General features: G+C 41.8%; 1 protein-coding gene across 1 annotated transcript; it reads right to left on the reverse strand.

The window, feature by feature from the left end:
* Positions 1-2491: 2491 nt before the first annotated feature.
* LOC308304964 (E3 ubiquitin-protein ligase TRIM21-like) lies at positions 2492-3580 on the reverse strand (the record flags this gene model as incomplete). Its single annotated transcript, XM_080749587.1, has 1 exon — positions 2492-3580. The coding sequence occupies one exon, from the start codon at positions 3578-3580 to the stop codon at positions 2492-2494; it is 1089 nt and encodes a 362-aa protein (XP_080605713.1).
* Positions 3581-13596: the final 10016 nt, after the last annotated feature.

Genomic DNA, 13596 nt, shown 5'->3' on the forward strand with positions numbered 1-13596 from the left:
AAAAAAATTATGGACTGCAAAAAATGTATGAGGCATGATCGCAATCGCGAAATTGCATGTTTAACCCCCATACCAACCCCATCTTTCAAACATGGCAGCCATGTTTGTTTACATTTGAAGAAAACATAATGGCTGCTGTCTATGGAGACCATGGCATGGGGGCCCTTCAAAGAGATTTAATTGATTGCAACAAGAGAGTTAAGTAATTGATTTATTTCCCATTCCAAGGTGACAATTAACACAAGTAAGTCAACTAGTGGCAACCGGTCAATGTATTTGAAAGTCAAGCAATGTCTAGCAACACTGAATGTAAGATTAAATACATGAACAATCACACCTAGTGTGAAGTGAGTGGTGCTATTCATGAGTTCATTTTATTAACGTCTTGCAATGCTTGGCCAATGTGAACCCTTGGCGTACAACAAACCTTGAGCGCTTTGTGCAAGATGTAGGCTACAGATGTAGCCTCTGCCTTGCATAGCCAGACCAATCTGCCACTGCAAAGAAACTTGGCTCTCAGGAGATTAGGTCTGGCCCTCTCACTTATTCAAATATTTCACAGCTCACAAGTCGTGAGGAACCAACCAGAGGCCCAGTATGCAAATGTAGGGCGGGCTTTAGGTTGTGAGAAACTATATCGAAAATATAGTTTTAAAATCGCTCTAAGCCAATTACATGACATTCAACTATCATATCATGTAAGACCCATTCCTTCCTTGAAGAAACATCAGTAATCAAATATCACATCCACTTCTTGGAGACAGAACATTGCACAAATAAAGAAATAAATATTTGGTTGATATCCAAAACCGTTCAAGATCGTTCTGCCTCTCATTTTGTAAAAGAATGTCATGTAGAACCCTGATTTTGTTAAGTGCCAGTCAGTGGGAAAAAGTTATCTGCATTGCCTTGCATTCAACATCTGTCACACATTTCCCTTTCTCACTCGCCCATTATGAAGTGAAACCTAATAGGCAGTAACACATCGGTAGGTCCACATAGCAGCAGCTGCATGAGATTGCATTCTTTCTTCTTTGGAGAAATAAAATTAGAATCATAATACCTGATGATAATGTTTTAGGGGAGAAAAATCATGGGACCCTGTCTCAGAAAAAAAAAGAGGGGAAAAATACAGACCAAACTATAGACGAGAACATTATTATTTTTTTCAGTGAAATTGAGAACAGGAGCACTGGTCGTGCGGCAAGTGGCGGAACAAGGGGTCGCTTCCATCCACAACAACAAGAACGACAACGTAGCGTCGGCAGGAATGATAGCGCCTCACCCCACGGAGGTTATGGTTAGGGTTAGAGTTAGGCATAGTAAGCTAATGGCTATAAACACAGCCGAGCTAGGCTAGTAGATAAACAACGAAAGAGTTGTCGCAAACGAGTGACGTCAGCGACTGCACAAGTGAATGGCTGTTGTCGCCATCTCATGGTGAATACGCAGAATTACACAGGTGCTCTGATAAGAGACTATCAAGGTGAATTGATCCAGGTGGTGTTAGGGGTGTGTGGTGAACGACAAAACGAGCGCTCTTACCACGATCTCACTGAGTTACCCAAACTGACTGTAACACATAGGGCAGCACAGTGTGAACCTCTCGAGTATATCTGGCTGAACTAACCTCGGAGGCTACTTTTTTTCATTATGTATGCGTTATAATTTGTAGAATATAAAAAAGAATAAAACTCCCAACTATAACTATAATACATATATAATTTAACCAATAATAACATAATAAACAAACTAAAGACATATAGGAAGTATATGAAGAAGCAATGTTTATTTATTCCAAAATAAGGATTTGCAGTAGTTCTAGATTCCTGATGGAAAATATGAACTGACAACAAAAGCAATAACAGCAACATCCAACATCTCCATTAAAGTTAAGGCTGAAACTGACAAAACCGTCACTTATTTGAATATAGGCCTACATGAACACAGTAAAGGCAAAAACAATTCAACACCAAACTGGCAAAACAGAAAGGTAAAAGCATAAAACAACATTAAAACAACAGCACAAAAGGCAGTGAATCAGTCAAAACAGTGAAGACTTTATGAATGAATAACAACAAAAAAACAACTGAAAGCAAGAGTGAAACAATAGATATAAAAAGATATAAAAGACGATTTTTTTTTTGCAAGTACTGGAAATATCCCGATCTACATGACACATTGTGAGCTTGTAGATTTTTTCTTTCTTTTTTCTTTCAAATAAGTAGTGGAAAAAAACAATCTACATCGCAACACATTGTGAGACTTGTAGATCTGCTATTTTCACTAGTGTGTCTCCTGGGGAGACTTAAGCGTTTATCAGAGTCGGTACCGCGGTGGTAAGCTATCCACCGCGGTGTAGTCTTTTTGAGTCATAAAACTACAATGTTAACGCTCAAAAAGACTACACCGCACCCGCGGAGCCGACTCTGATTGAGGCTTTACATTCTTTATTTTGGGTCTCAGGCTTAAAGGTTTAGGAACCCCTGGTCTAATCAGTGTGATTGACAGGAGAGATGATCAGAGGAGCAGAGTTTCTACCACCATCATTAAGACATGGACTGAAGAATGGAAAGAGTTTCTCAGTGAAGGAGCAGCCAGTGAAAGAGTAGAGATGAACTCTGGCCTCCACATCATAAAAGGAGACCAGACCCTCCTCATAATCCACAAACACTCCCACTTCCTGGAGCTCCTCTCTTACAGGGAGGAGGACAGGAGGGTCAGCACCAGCCCAGTACTCAATTCCATTCCTCAACCCTATAGACCAGAAACCAATGTTGGGACTCAGTTTGATTTCACCTTTCCTGTCGATGGACTCTCTGGCCACTCCTAAAGCCCACCAAATCTTCCCTGTAACCTGAACCTCATAGTAAAACCTTCCTGAGGAGAAGCTTTGTTTTCCTAAGACATTGGCACATGGAGAGAATCTCTCTGTGTTGTCAGGGAGATTCTTCCTTACGTTTCCATGACTCACTTGTTTTCCATCCTCAGACAGGATGAGGGTGGGATTTGCTGTATCAGGATCCAGAATCACATCCACCTCATATTGCTGGATCCTCCTCAGCTCAGCATCACACAGCTTCTTCATCTCTTGACTGAGTGTCTTCTCCAGCTGAGCCACAGCTGTCCTCACTGTCCCCACATGTGGAGACTGATGGACATTGACCTTTGTCCAGTCCTTGGTGGGTGGAGGGGTGTTGATGGATGAGATGTTGTGGAGGAGGTGGAGGTGGTCTTCAGTGTTTGAGAGCTGCTTCAGCTCAGACCATCTCTTCTCTAATCCACTGAGCTCCTCTTGCAGCTCTTCAATGAAGCCTTCAGCCTGTTTCTCTGTTGTTTTCTGCTTCTCTTCAATCACATCAATGAGCTCAGCCTGGCTTCTCTCAATACAGCTGGTCAGAGCAGTGAAGACCTGTACACTGTCTGCTCTCTCTCTGTCTGCATCTTTCCTGCTGAGCTCTACTGAGTGTTGGATCTGGTGAATCTTCTCTTGTCTCTCCTGGATCATCAGCTGAACTTCAGCCTCCGTCTTTGCTTCATATTCCTCTTTCATCTTGTGACTCCTGACCTGTAGAACCATCTTAGAAAACAAAGTATTGACACAGACTTCTGGTCTCCTATCGAAGGTTCTGTTACACAGTGGACACTTACACACATCACTGGTGTCCCAGTAATGTGTGATGCAGGCTTTGCAGTAGTTGTGTCCACATGGAGTGGTGACTGGATCAGTGAACACCTCCGTACAGATAGAACACAGGAACTGATCTTCAGACAGCAGACTGCTTGCAGACGCCATTTTCTACAAACAGAGAAAAAAGTAAAGTTATCAGTTGTAGTTTTTGAATGCTTCTTCTCTAGGTTTTATATTTATTTTAATCTGGTTGAGGACGTGATAGACATGATGTGGAGTGAGTTTTGTTTATTTTCATGTGTTTTTATATTTTGAACATTATTTTGGTGACTGCGACTTCATAGTACAGAATGTCAGTTCTTCCTGGACTACAATGGACTACAGCCCCCATGTTTCCTATAGTTCCAGTGGACTACAGACCCCATGTTTCCTATAGTTCCAGTGGACTACAGACCCCATGTTTCCTATAGTTCCAGTGGACTACAGACCCCATGTTTCCTATAGTTCCAGTGGACTACAGACCCCATGTTTCCTGTAGTTCCAGTGGACTACAGACCACATGTTTCCTATAGTTCCAGTGGACTACAGACCCCATGTTTCCTGTAGTTCCAGTGAACTACAGACCCCATGTTTCCTGTTCCAGTGAACTACAGACCCCATGTTTCCTGTAGTTCCAGTGAACTACAGACCCCATGTTTCCTGTAGTTCCAGTGGACTACTGCCCCCATACACATAGAAAGGTAGACGCCTCCTTCGGCTCTGGTGCATATGCCTCGGGGGAACAAGGGAATCCGTCTGCATCGCTTCAATGTGCGTTACACAAACGGAAGATGCAAGGCCAATCAGAGGCATGTGGGCACGGGTCTTTACGTACGCAGCCTGTAAGAACAGCTGAGACGCGCAAAATCAGGAAATGGATGGACTGATAAGTCACGGAAAAGACACGTTGTGATTGGCCAGTAGTCAGTTGACTGGCAGCAATCCCTTGGTTTTGGTAATTTTCTCAGCACCATTGGTTGGCCTTTCAGCTTCCTTGCATTAACTCAGGAATAAATTGCATTATGTACTATGATTTGATGCCATGATTGCCAACATCATGTTCAAAATATCAAAACACAAACACACTCTCCAACATTAAATGTCATAAACTTAGTTAAAATAAGTTGCCAAATCCAAACATAAGTCAAACTTTGTTAAAATAGGGTGCCAAATCTAAACATAAGTTGTCCAGTTATGCAGTTAGGGGAAAATCACATCTGGATACACTTTCATATCGCGACCTTATAAGGCATAGCAGTGGGTGTGGGTTTCTCGTGCCACTCAAAAATCGTCAAATTTGTTTATTTTTTCATAGAGATTGACAAACATTCAGATAGATAATTAATTAAGTATAGAATAAAGCCATCCAGGATTCTGGTGAATCATGACCATACAACCTTTGATTCTGTGATTTTATTTGTTGTAGAAAACCACTAGACAAAGTGTATGTATTATATGTAGTATGATATAATTAAATGTATATAAGAATAAGAAATACATCAGAATCAGTGGTTTTATGGGTACGATTCACCAGGTACCTGGATGGCTTGATTCTAGGCTTATAATAACAATACAAAAAAAAAAATATATATATATATATATATATATATATATATATATATATATATATATATATATATATATACATGAATGTCAGATTATTTTAGTGATACCAGAACATTACACCCACTGCATGCTATGCCCTATATTATTGTCTTTTTAGTGAATAATAAATAAATAAATAAATCCTTTTCTGCTGTACTCACCTTTAAGTTGTCCTTTTTTCTTTCCTGTTGGAGGTTTTGTGGAGATAGCAGTGAATCCTGTCACCAAAACGACTGGAGGTTTTGTAGAGAGAACAGTGAATCCTGTCACCAAAACGACTGGAGGTTTTGTAGAGAGAACAGTGAATCCTGTCACCAAAACGACTGGAGGTTTTGTGGAGATAGCAGTGAATCCTGTCACCAAACGACTGGAGGTTTTGTAGAGAGAACAGTGAATCCTGTCACCAAACGACTGGAGGTTTTGTAGAGAGAACAGTGAATCCTGTCACCAAAACGACTGGAGGTTTTGTAGAGATAGCAATGAATCCTGTCACCAAAACGACTGGAGGTTTTGTGGAGATAGCAGTGAATCCTGTCACCAAACGACTGGAGGTTTTGTAGAGAGAACAGTGAATCCTGTCACCAAAACGACTGGAGGTTTTGTGGAGATAGCAGTGAATCCTGTCACCAAACGACTGGAGGTTTTGTAGAGAGAACAGTGAATCCTGTCACCAAACGACTGGAGGTTTTGTAGAGAGAACAGTGAATCCTGTCACCAAACGACTGGAGGTTTTGTAGAGATAGCAATGAATCCTGTCACCAAACGACTGGAGGTTTTGTAGAGAGAACAGTGAATCCTGTCACCAAACGACTGGAGGTTTTGTAGAGAGAACAGTGAATCCTGTCACCAAACGACTGGAGGTTTTGTAGAGAGAACAGTGAATCCTGTCACCAAACGACTGGAGGTTTTGTAGAGAGAACAGTGAATCCTGTCACCAAACGACTGGAGGTTTTGTGGAGATAGCAGTGAATCCTGTCACCAAACGACTGGAGGTTTTGTAGAGATAGCAGTGAATCCTGTCACCAAAACGACTGGAGGTTTTGTAGAGATAGCAGTGAATCCTGTCACCAAACGACTGGAGGTTTTGTGGAGATAGCAGTGAATCCTGTCACCAAACGACTGGAGGTTTTGTAGAGAGAACAGTGAATCCTGTCACCAAACGACTGGAGGTTTTGCAGAGAGAGCAGTGAATCCTGTCACCAAAACGACTGGAGGTTTTGTAGAGAGAGCAGTGAATGATGTCTCCAAACCGCTGGAGGTTTTATACAGAGCATAGCGCTGTCACCAAGTGAAATGTGAATTTCAGGTTAGACTTGTTGAGAAACTCCTCGTCTCTCATTGCATTGTCATGGGGCAATCAAAAGCTGATAGCTTTTGATTGGATTAATCAGTTTTGGGTCATGGGACAATCACAAGCTGATAGCCTTTGTTTGGATTATTCAGTTCTCATCCTTTGACCACAGTTAAATGAGACAGCAAGTCATTGTATGTTTGAGTTCATCACAGGCTAAGTCATTTGGAGTTAACCAGTCAGTCACTGTAGTTTGAGTTAATCATAATAGGCTGTTGCAAAGTCAAAGTATATCCTTAACACAGCTCATGCGTATTAATATAAACAAAATACATACATTTAAAATAACAACACACTTATTAAATTCTTTCTATCAGTGGTTTTATCTAAGAAACCAGTTAATACAACTCAGTGGTTTTCAACCAGGCAGGCAGGGGTGAAACTACAGTGACCCAGAGTCATTTGGGACCCAGCGGCCCAGAGGCCCAGAGGCCCAGCGGCCCAGTGGGCCACCCCTGCTGTGGGTACAATATGGAGCCCGGTGGCTGCTGCGTCCATTTCCAGTTGTACCATTTCAAAACAAAAACGTATTGAATGATCACATTACAAATATCAGAAATATCAGAAACATGAGTCTTTGTGCGCCATTTTGAGAGGAAACAGATTTCTATTGGGCCCCTTGACGACATGGCTTCGTAAAGCCTGCTTTCTTCTGCGTTAAAACAACACGGGCATTTAATGGAATATGAACACAAGATGAGTGTTAAAATTTGCTGTGTTCTATTGTTTTAGCCATTTTAATGATGTTGACTTCAGTGGCCGTTTGGCATGTGTACACGTGGCTAAATATGTCATTTTAGACACAATAAGCCCATTCCCAAGATTCACCACATATCTTTCATGGGCAGATGTGACTTTTTATGGGGACTAGTAGTGTTACTGTAAATAGTATTAAAGAAATCACTGGCTAATTGTATCTAAAAATACATATTTTGTCACGTACCCACTGAGATCAACATCGTTAAAATGGCTAAAACAATAGAACGCAACGAATGAAAACATTTTCTTTAATTACAATCAAATATATGAAACCTTGTTGTAACTTTAACTGGCAGCGATGCATCACTGCCTGCAGTGCAGTGTAGTTCTGTTCTGTAGGAAACTTTAGCCAGCATTAGATTCATTACTATATTCACCAAGTAAGAAGGACAACAACATATACAGAGCCCTCACTAATGTTCATAATAAAATAGCAGAAAGAATCCTACTTCGTCCAAGTCTCCTAGGAGAGCTGTGGGAAGTTCAGAAATACAGTCTTGTGACATCATCGTTTGACACATTTTCTATTAGCTTGGATTCTCAATTGATGATGTCAAGATGACAGGTTTCTGACCTGCCCACAGCCCTCCTCTGAGACACAGACCATGTAGAAACAAATTATGCCATTTTATCATTTATCATTTATCATGATTGATTGATTGAATGAATATTTTATTAGACCAAAATGTAAAAGGAACACTCCCAAAAAGAGCCCTTGTGGTCTTGTTTCCATTGGAGGTCCTTGGTAATCAATTCATCAACGTATAAAATAGCATAAAAAAATGCAAAGAAAAAACATTCAATATCATATATTAAAAACCATATGTATTGAGTAGGGGGTAAAGTGTGTGTGTGTGTGTGTGTGTGTGTGTGTGTGTGTGTGTGTGTGTGTGTGTGTGGGGGGGGGGGGGGGGGGGGTGATCACTTCTCACCTGTCTAAGGGAGGAGTGTTAACTACCTCCTCATGAGACATATATTAAATATTTTTTATTCTAACATTAGCGTAAAAAGTTAAAGGACAACTTTGTTTTTTTACAACAAGGGTTCATATTTTAGATTGTAATAAGAGAAAAGAAAAAGTGAGTGTTAAAATGTTTTCATTTGCTTCGTTCTATTGTTTTATCGCGTTTACCGTGCTAAAATGTGGGGCATGCTTATGCATGGGGGCATGCGTACAAGTGGCTTTTTAGGCACAATAAGCCAGCAGTTTCTTTATTGCTATTTAAAGTAACACTTCTAGCCCCCATAAGTCACATCCAACCATGAAAGGTTGCGTTGTATCTTGGGAATGGGCTTATTCTGTGTAAAATGACATATTTAGCCACTTGTACGCATGCCCCCAACCACTGAAATACGAATCTCTAAAACAAAAGAAAGAAGTAAATGAAATCATTTGAACACTCATCTTTTATATTCTTTAATTGCAATCTAAACTATGAACCCTTGTTGTAAAAAACTAAAGTTGTCCTTTAACAATCTAAGGGTATGATCATACGGGTACGGTCCTGTTGTCGTTTTGGTGTCATATACCAAAACATGTATCACATTTACTCCTCGTATTGTTCGTAGGGTTGGTGTGTTTACATGACAACGCGTAAATTCATTCGTTAAATGCTGTAGTGTCATGTGCATACATATACTGTCTATTTACCCTTCAACTATAAAATATATTTTACAGTTTACAGTTTAGGCATTTAGCAGACGCTTTTTATCCAAAGCGACTTACAATAAGCAGGTAATACACATCACTATAATAAGCACAAGATAATGTCAGTACATTAACTCAGTCGGTGCCATATTTAAAGTGGGATGACCTCTTATATTGCCGGTTCGCCAACAAAGGGTTAAAAAAATAGTGTGCACGCTGGTGCACACATTCGTGCACAGATCATGCACTATGCATGTGCATGCTTTTCACAGCTTTCAAACAAAAAAATCCGCTTGGAAATCCGTTCAGGCGTTCAGGAGAAAGGAGCCCTTATGTTTTCTTCAAATGTAAACAAACATGGCTGCCATGTTTGAAAGATGGGGTTGGTATGGGGGTTAAACATGCAATTTCGCGATCGCGATCATGCCTAGTACACTGTTGGAGGTCCAAAAAAAATGTTTTCAAAAAAAAAAAATTCAATTTTTTTTTTTTTTTTTTTTTATTATTTAAAAAAAAAAGACGTTCAGAAGACGTCTGGCAGGGAGGTCCATAGTGAAAAAGACGTTTTAAAGACGTTTTTATCATAGAAACATATTTTTTGGCAGGGTATGAGTTAACAACAATATAACAATATAATATAATATTGTTTTTAATTAGACATGTGTTGTAATTACGCTCCCAAATCCATATTATCGTCTGTTTTCGTATATTGAATGAGTCCCGCAGCACAGCCAATCTCAAGCGCTGCACTGCAGAGGTGTCAGTAGCAAGGTCAGTGGCAGCATTGATAGGGAAAATAATACAATTTACTTCTTAAAATTAATTCATCATTCCTGTTGCTAAGGATTGGCAACATGACTGGTGTCTAGCATGTTGCCTGGCTCCAGCCAATAGACCCACCCACTCTCTGAGTGGACTGCTTCTCTTGGTCTGGAAGTGGCATATGACGCGTCTCTTTCTATGGTGTCTTGGCGCACCAACCACTGAAATCAATGCAAGACGGAGGAGGGGGTGGGTCTAACTTTTGAAAATCAACAGAAACAGTGGAGGGGTGGCTCACCAGAGTTCTTAATTGCTCCCTTTGAACTTCAAAGGGGTTGCTAACTGCAGTAGTTGATTGAGCCATACAAGCTTGTTAGAGATTCTCTCTAATCAATGAAACATCAAAGACAATGACCTGTTTCGTGCCTGTCATAGAGGGGAGGGGGGAATGTTTTGTGTACACAAGTCAAACACAACCCCTCCCACCAGATCTCTTGTGATTGGGAATTTCAAGTTTTAAATCCCTTCCCTTTGAAATCTCTTGTCAATGGGACAATGTCAGACTCAAGCTCCAGTGCAGAGTCTGAAATCAGGCTATCTAGCATGCGTGCCTTTGCGCGTGCAAGACACCAGTCATGTTGCCATACCTTAGCTTTTGCCAAACTGACGCCACTGGCAGAGTCTGGTCTCCGAGCAGGAGGCGGAAGGTTTCGTGATATGAGCTGTGGAGTCGTGGACTCTGACTGGACAGTAACAGTGGACTGACTGGACAGTAACAGTGGACTGACTGGACAGTAACAGTGGACTGTCACTGGACAGTAACAGTGGACTGACTGGACAGTAACAGTGGACTGACTGGACAGTAACAGTGGACTGACTGGACAGTAACAGTGGACTCTGACTGGACAGTAACAGTGGACTGACTGGACAGTAACAGTGGACTCTGACTGGACAGTAACAGTGGACTGACTGGACAGTAACAGTGGACTGACTGGACAGTAACAGTGGACTGTCACTGGACAGTAACAGTGGACTGACTGGACAGTAACAGTGGACTGACACTGGACAGTAACAGTGGACTGTCACTGGACAGTAACAGTGGACTGACTGGACAGTAACAGTGGACTGACTGGACAGTAACAGTGGACTGTCACTGGACAGTAACAGTGGACTGACTGGACAGTAACAGTGGACTGACTGGACAGTAACAGTGGACTGACTGGACAGTAACAGTGGACTGACACTGGACAGTAACAGTGGACTGACACTGGACAGTAACAGTGGACTGACTGGACAGTAACAGTGGACTCTGACTGGACAGTAACAGTGGACTGACTGGACAGTAACAGTGGACTGACTGGACAGTAACAGTGGACTGTCACTGGACAGTAACAGTGGACTGACTGGACAGTAACAGTGGACTCTGACTGGACAGTAACAGTGGACTGACTGGACAGTAACAGTGGACTGTGACTGGACAGTAACAGTGGACTGACTGGACAGTAACAGTGGACTGACTGGACAGTAACAGTGGACTGTGACTGGACAGTAACAGTGGACTGACTGGACAGTAACAGTGGACTCTGACTGGACAGTAACAGTGGACCGACTGGACAGTAACAGTGGACTGACACTGGACAGTAACAGTGGACTCTGACTGGACAGTAACAGTGGACCGACTGGACAGTAACAGTGGACTGACACTGGACAGTAACAGTGGACTGACTGGACAGTAACAGTGGACTGACACTGGACAGTAACAGTGGACTGACTGGACAGTAACAGTGGACTGACTGGACAGTAACAGTGGACTCTGACTGGACAGTAACAGTGGACCGACTGGACAGTAACAGTGGACTGACACTGGACAGTAACAGTGGACTGACTGGACAGTAACAGTGGACTGACACTGGACAGTAACAGTGGACTGACTGGACAGTAACAGTGGACTGACTGGACAGTAACAGTGGACTGACACTGGACAGTAACAGTGGACTGTGACTGGACAGTAACAGTGGACTCTGACTGGACAGTAACAGTGGACTGACTGGACAGTAACAGTGGACTCTGACTGGACAGTAACAGTGGACTGACTGGACAGTAACAGTGGACTGACTGGACAGTAACAGTGGACTGACTGGACAGTAACAGTGGACTCTGACTGGACAGTAACAGTGGACTGACTGGACAGTAACAGTGGACTGACTGGACAGTAACAGTGGACTCTGACTGGACAGTAACAGTGGACTGACTGGACAGTAACAGTGGACTGATTGGACAGTAACAGTGGACTCTGACTGGACAGGTTTGTGTTTATTGTGGATGTCATGGTGATTGTTGACTGAGCTGAAAATGCAACCCCCCACAATAGCTCTCGCCTCTCGGAGAGGCGAACGAGCTGCGCTCTGTCTACGACCAGTCTCAAAGTAATGGTGAAATATGGCATCAGGCACAGTTTGGGCCAAAGACCCAGCCAGATCGGGTCCATTTCCCCCGGCTCCATTTTACGGTCGGATCCAATTTAATTCAGCTCCGGTTCCAATTTAATTCGACTCCGGTTCGGACGCATGCATGGACTAAACAGACATGCAGTCTGACACAGACACACACACCGTTCGTCTCCCACTCGGGTTGAGGCAGCGGAGGGAGAGGGGGTGCTATGACCAACGTCATTATATTTTCGTAAAATACGATGTATCGTAAAAAGATGCGGACTGGGTCATAAATACGCGGCATAGCTCAGGGGTAGAGAAACCGTTATTAGAGCACGAAGGGTGCCCGAAGGGTTCCAGTTTGAATCCGGGCTCCCCCTGAGTTAATGTGGAAGGGTCCTTGGGCAAGACTCTGAACCCCTAATTGCTCCCGGTGAGCAGGTTGGTGCCTTGCATGGTTTCCTCTGCCACCGGTGTATGAATGTATGAGTGAATGGGTGAATGTAATGCACAATCTTTGTAAAGCGCCTTGGATAAAAGCGCTATATAAATGCACGATTAACCATTTACGCGTCTCTGTGTGTCAATATCGCCGTATCAATTGTTTCGTTTAGCGGAGTCAGAGCAATTCGTATTTGTGTAAAAAGCCCCTAAATTGCCAATAACAATAATAATTTTTCATTATGCATTCGTTATAAATTGAAGACTATGAAACAGAATACAATTCAAAACTCCCAACAATAACCAATAATTGAACAGACATAACAAAGTAAACCAAAAGGCTAGGAAATATGAAGAAGCAATGTGTATTTATTCCTGAATAAGGATTTACAGTAGTTCTACATTCATGATGGAAGAAATGAACTGACAACAAAATCAATAACGGCAACATCCAAAATCTCCTTTGTGTTGGTTTATGTTAAAAAACCTGTAAATTGTTGCAGTTTATTTGAATATACATGAACACAGTGATATATTTACCCATTGATTCACACATGTTTAAACATTGATACAAATTGACAGCAGAAATACATGATTTCCATTAGTTTAAGATGTTCTCATTCGGGATGTAATGACTCATGACATGTAATAAAATGCTCTCAATGAGCATGTATAAAAGTCCCTTATAAACTCTATAGACTTATAAAAGTCTCTACACCAACAAGCCAACCCCTGCCCTCACTCACATGGACACATTCTTCACATGTACATTACACAAATATACATATATTTATATACATATTTTATATACAAACTACAAGCTCATGACATGTTGTGAGACTTGTAGATCTGCTATTTTCACTAGTTTGGGTCCCGGGGAGACATTTTTCTTTTGGGTCTCGAGCTTAAAGGTTTAGGAACCCCTGGT

Source organism: Nannobrachium achirus (assembly GCF_963921795.1).
Source record: "Nannobrachium achirus genome assembly, chromosome: 19".
In the NCBI taxonomy this organism is placed as follows: domain Eukaryota; kingdom Metazoa; phylum Chordata; class Actinopteri; order Myctophiformes; family Myctophidae; genus Nannobrachium; species Nannobrachium achirus.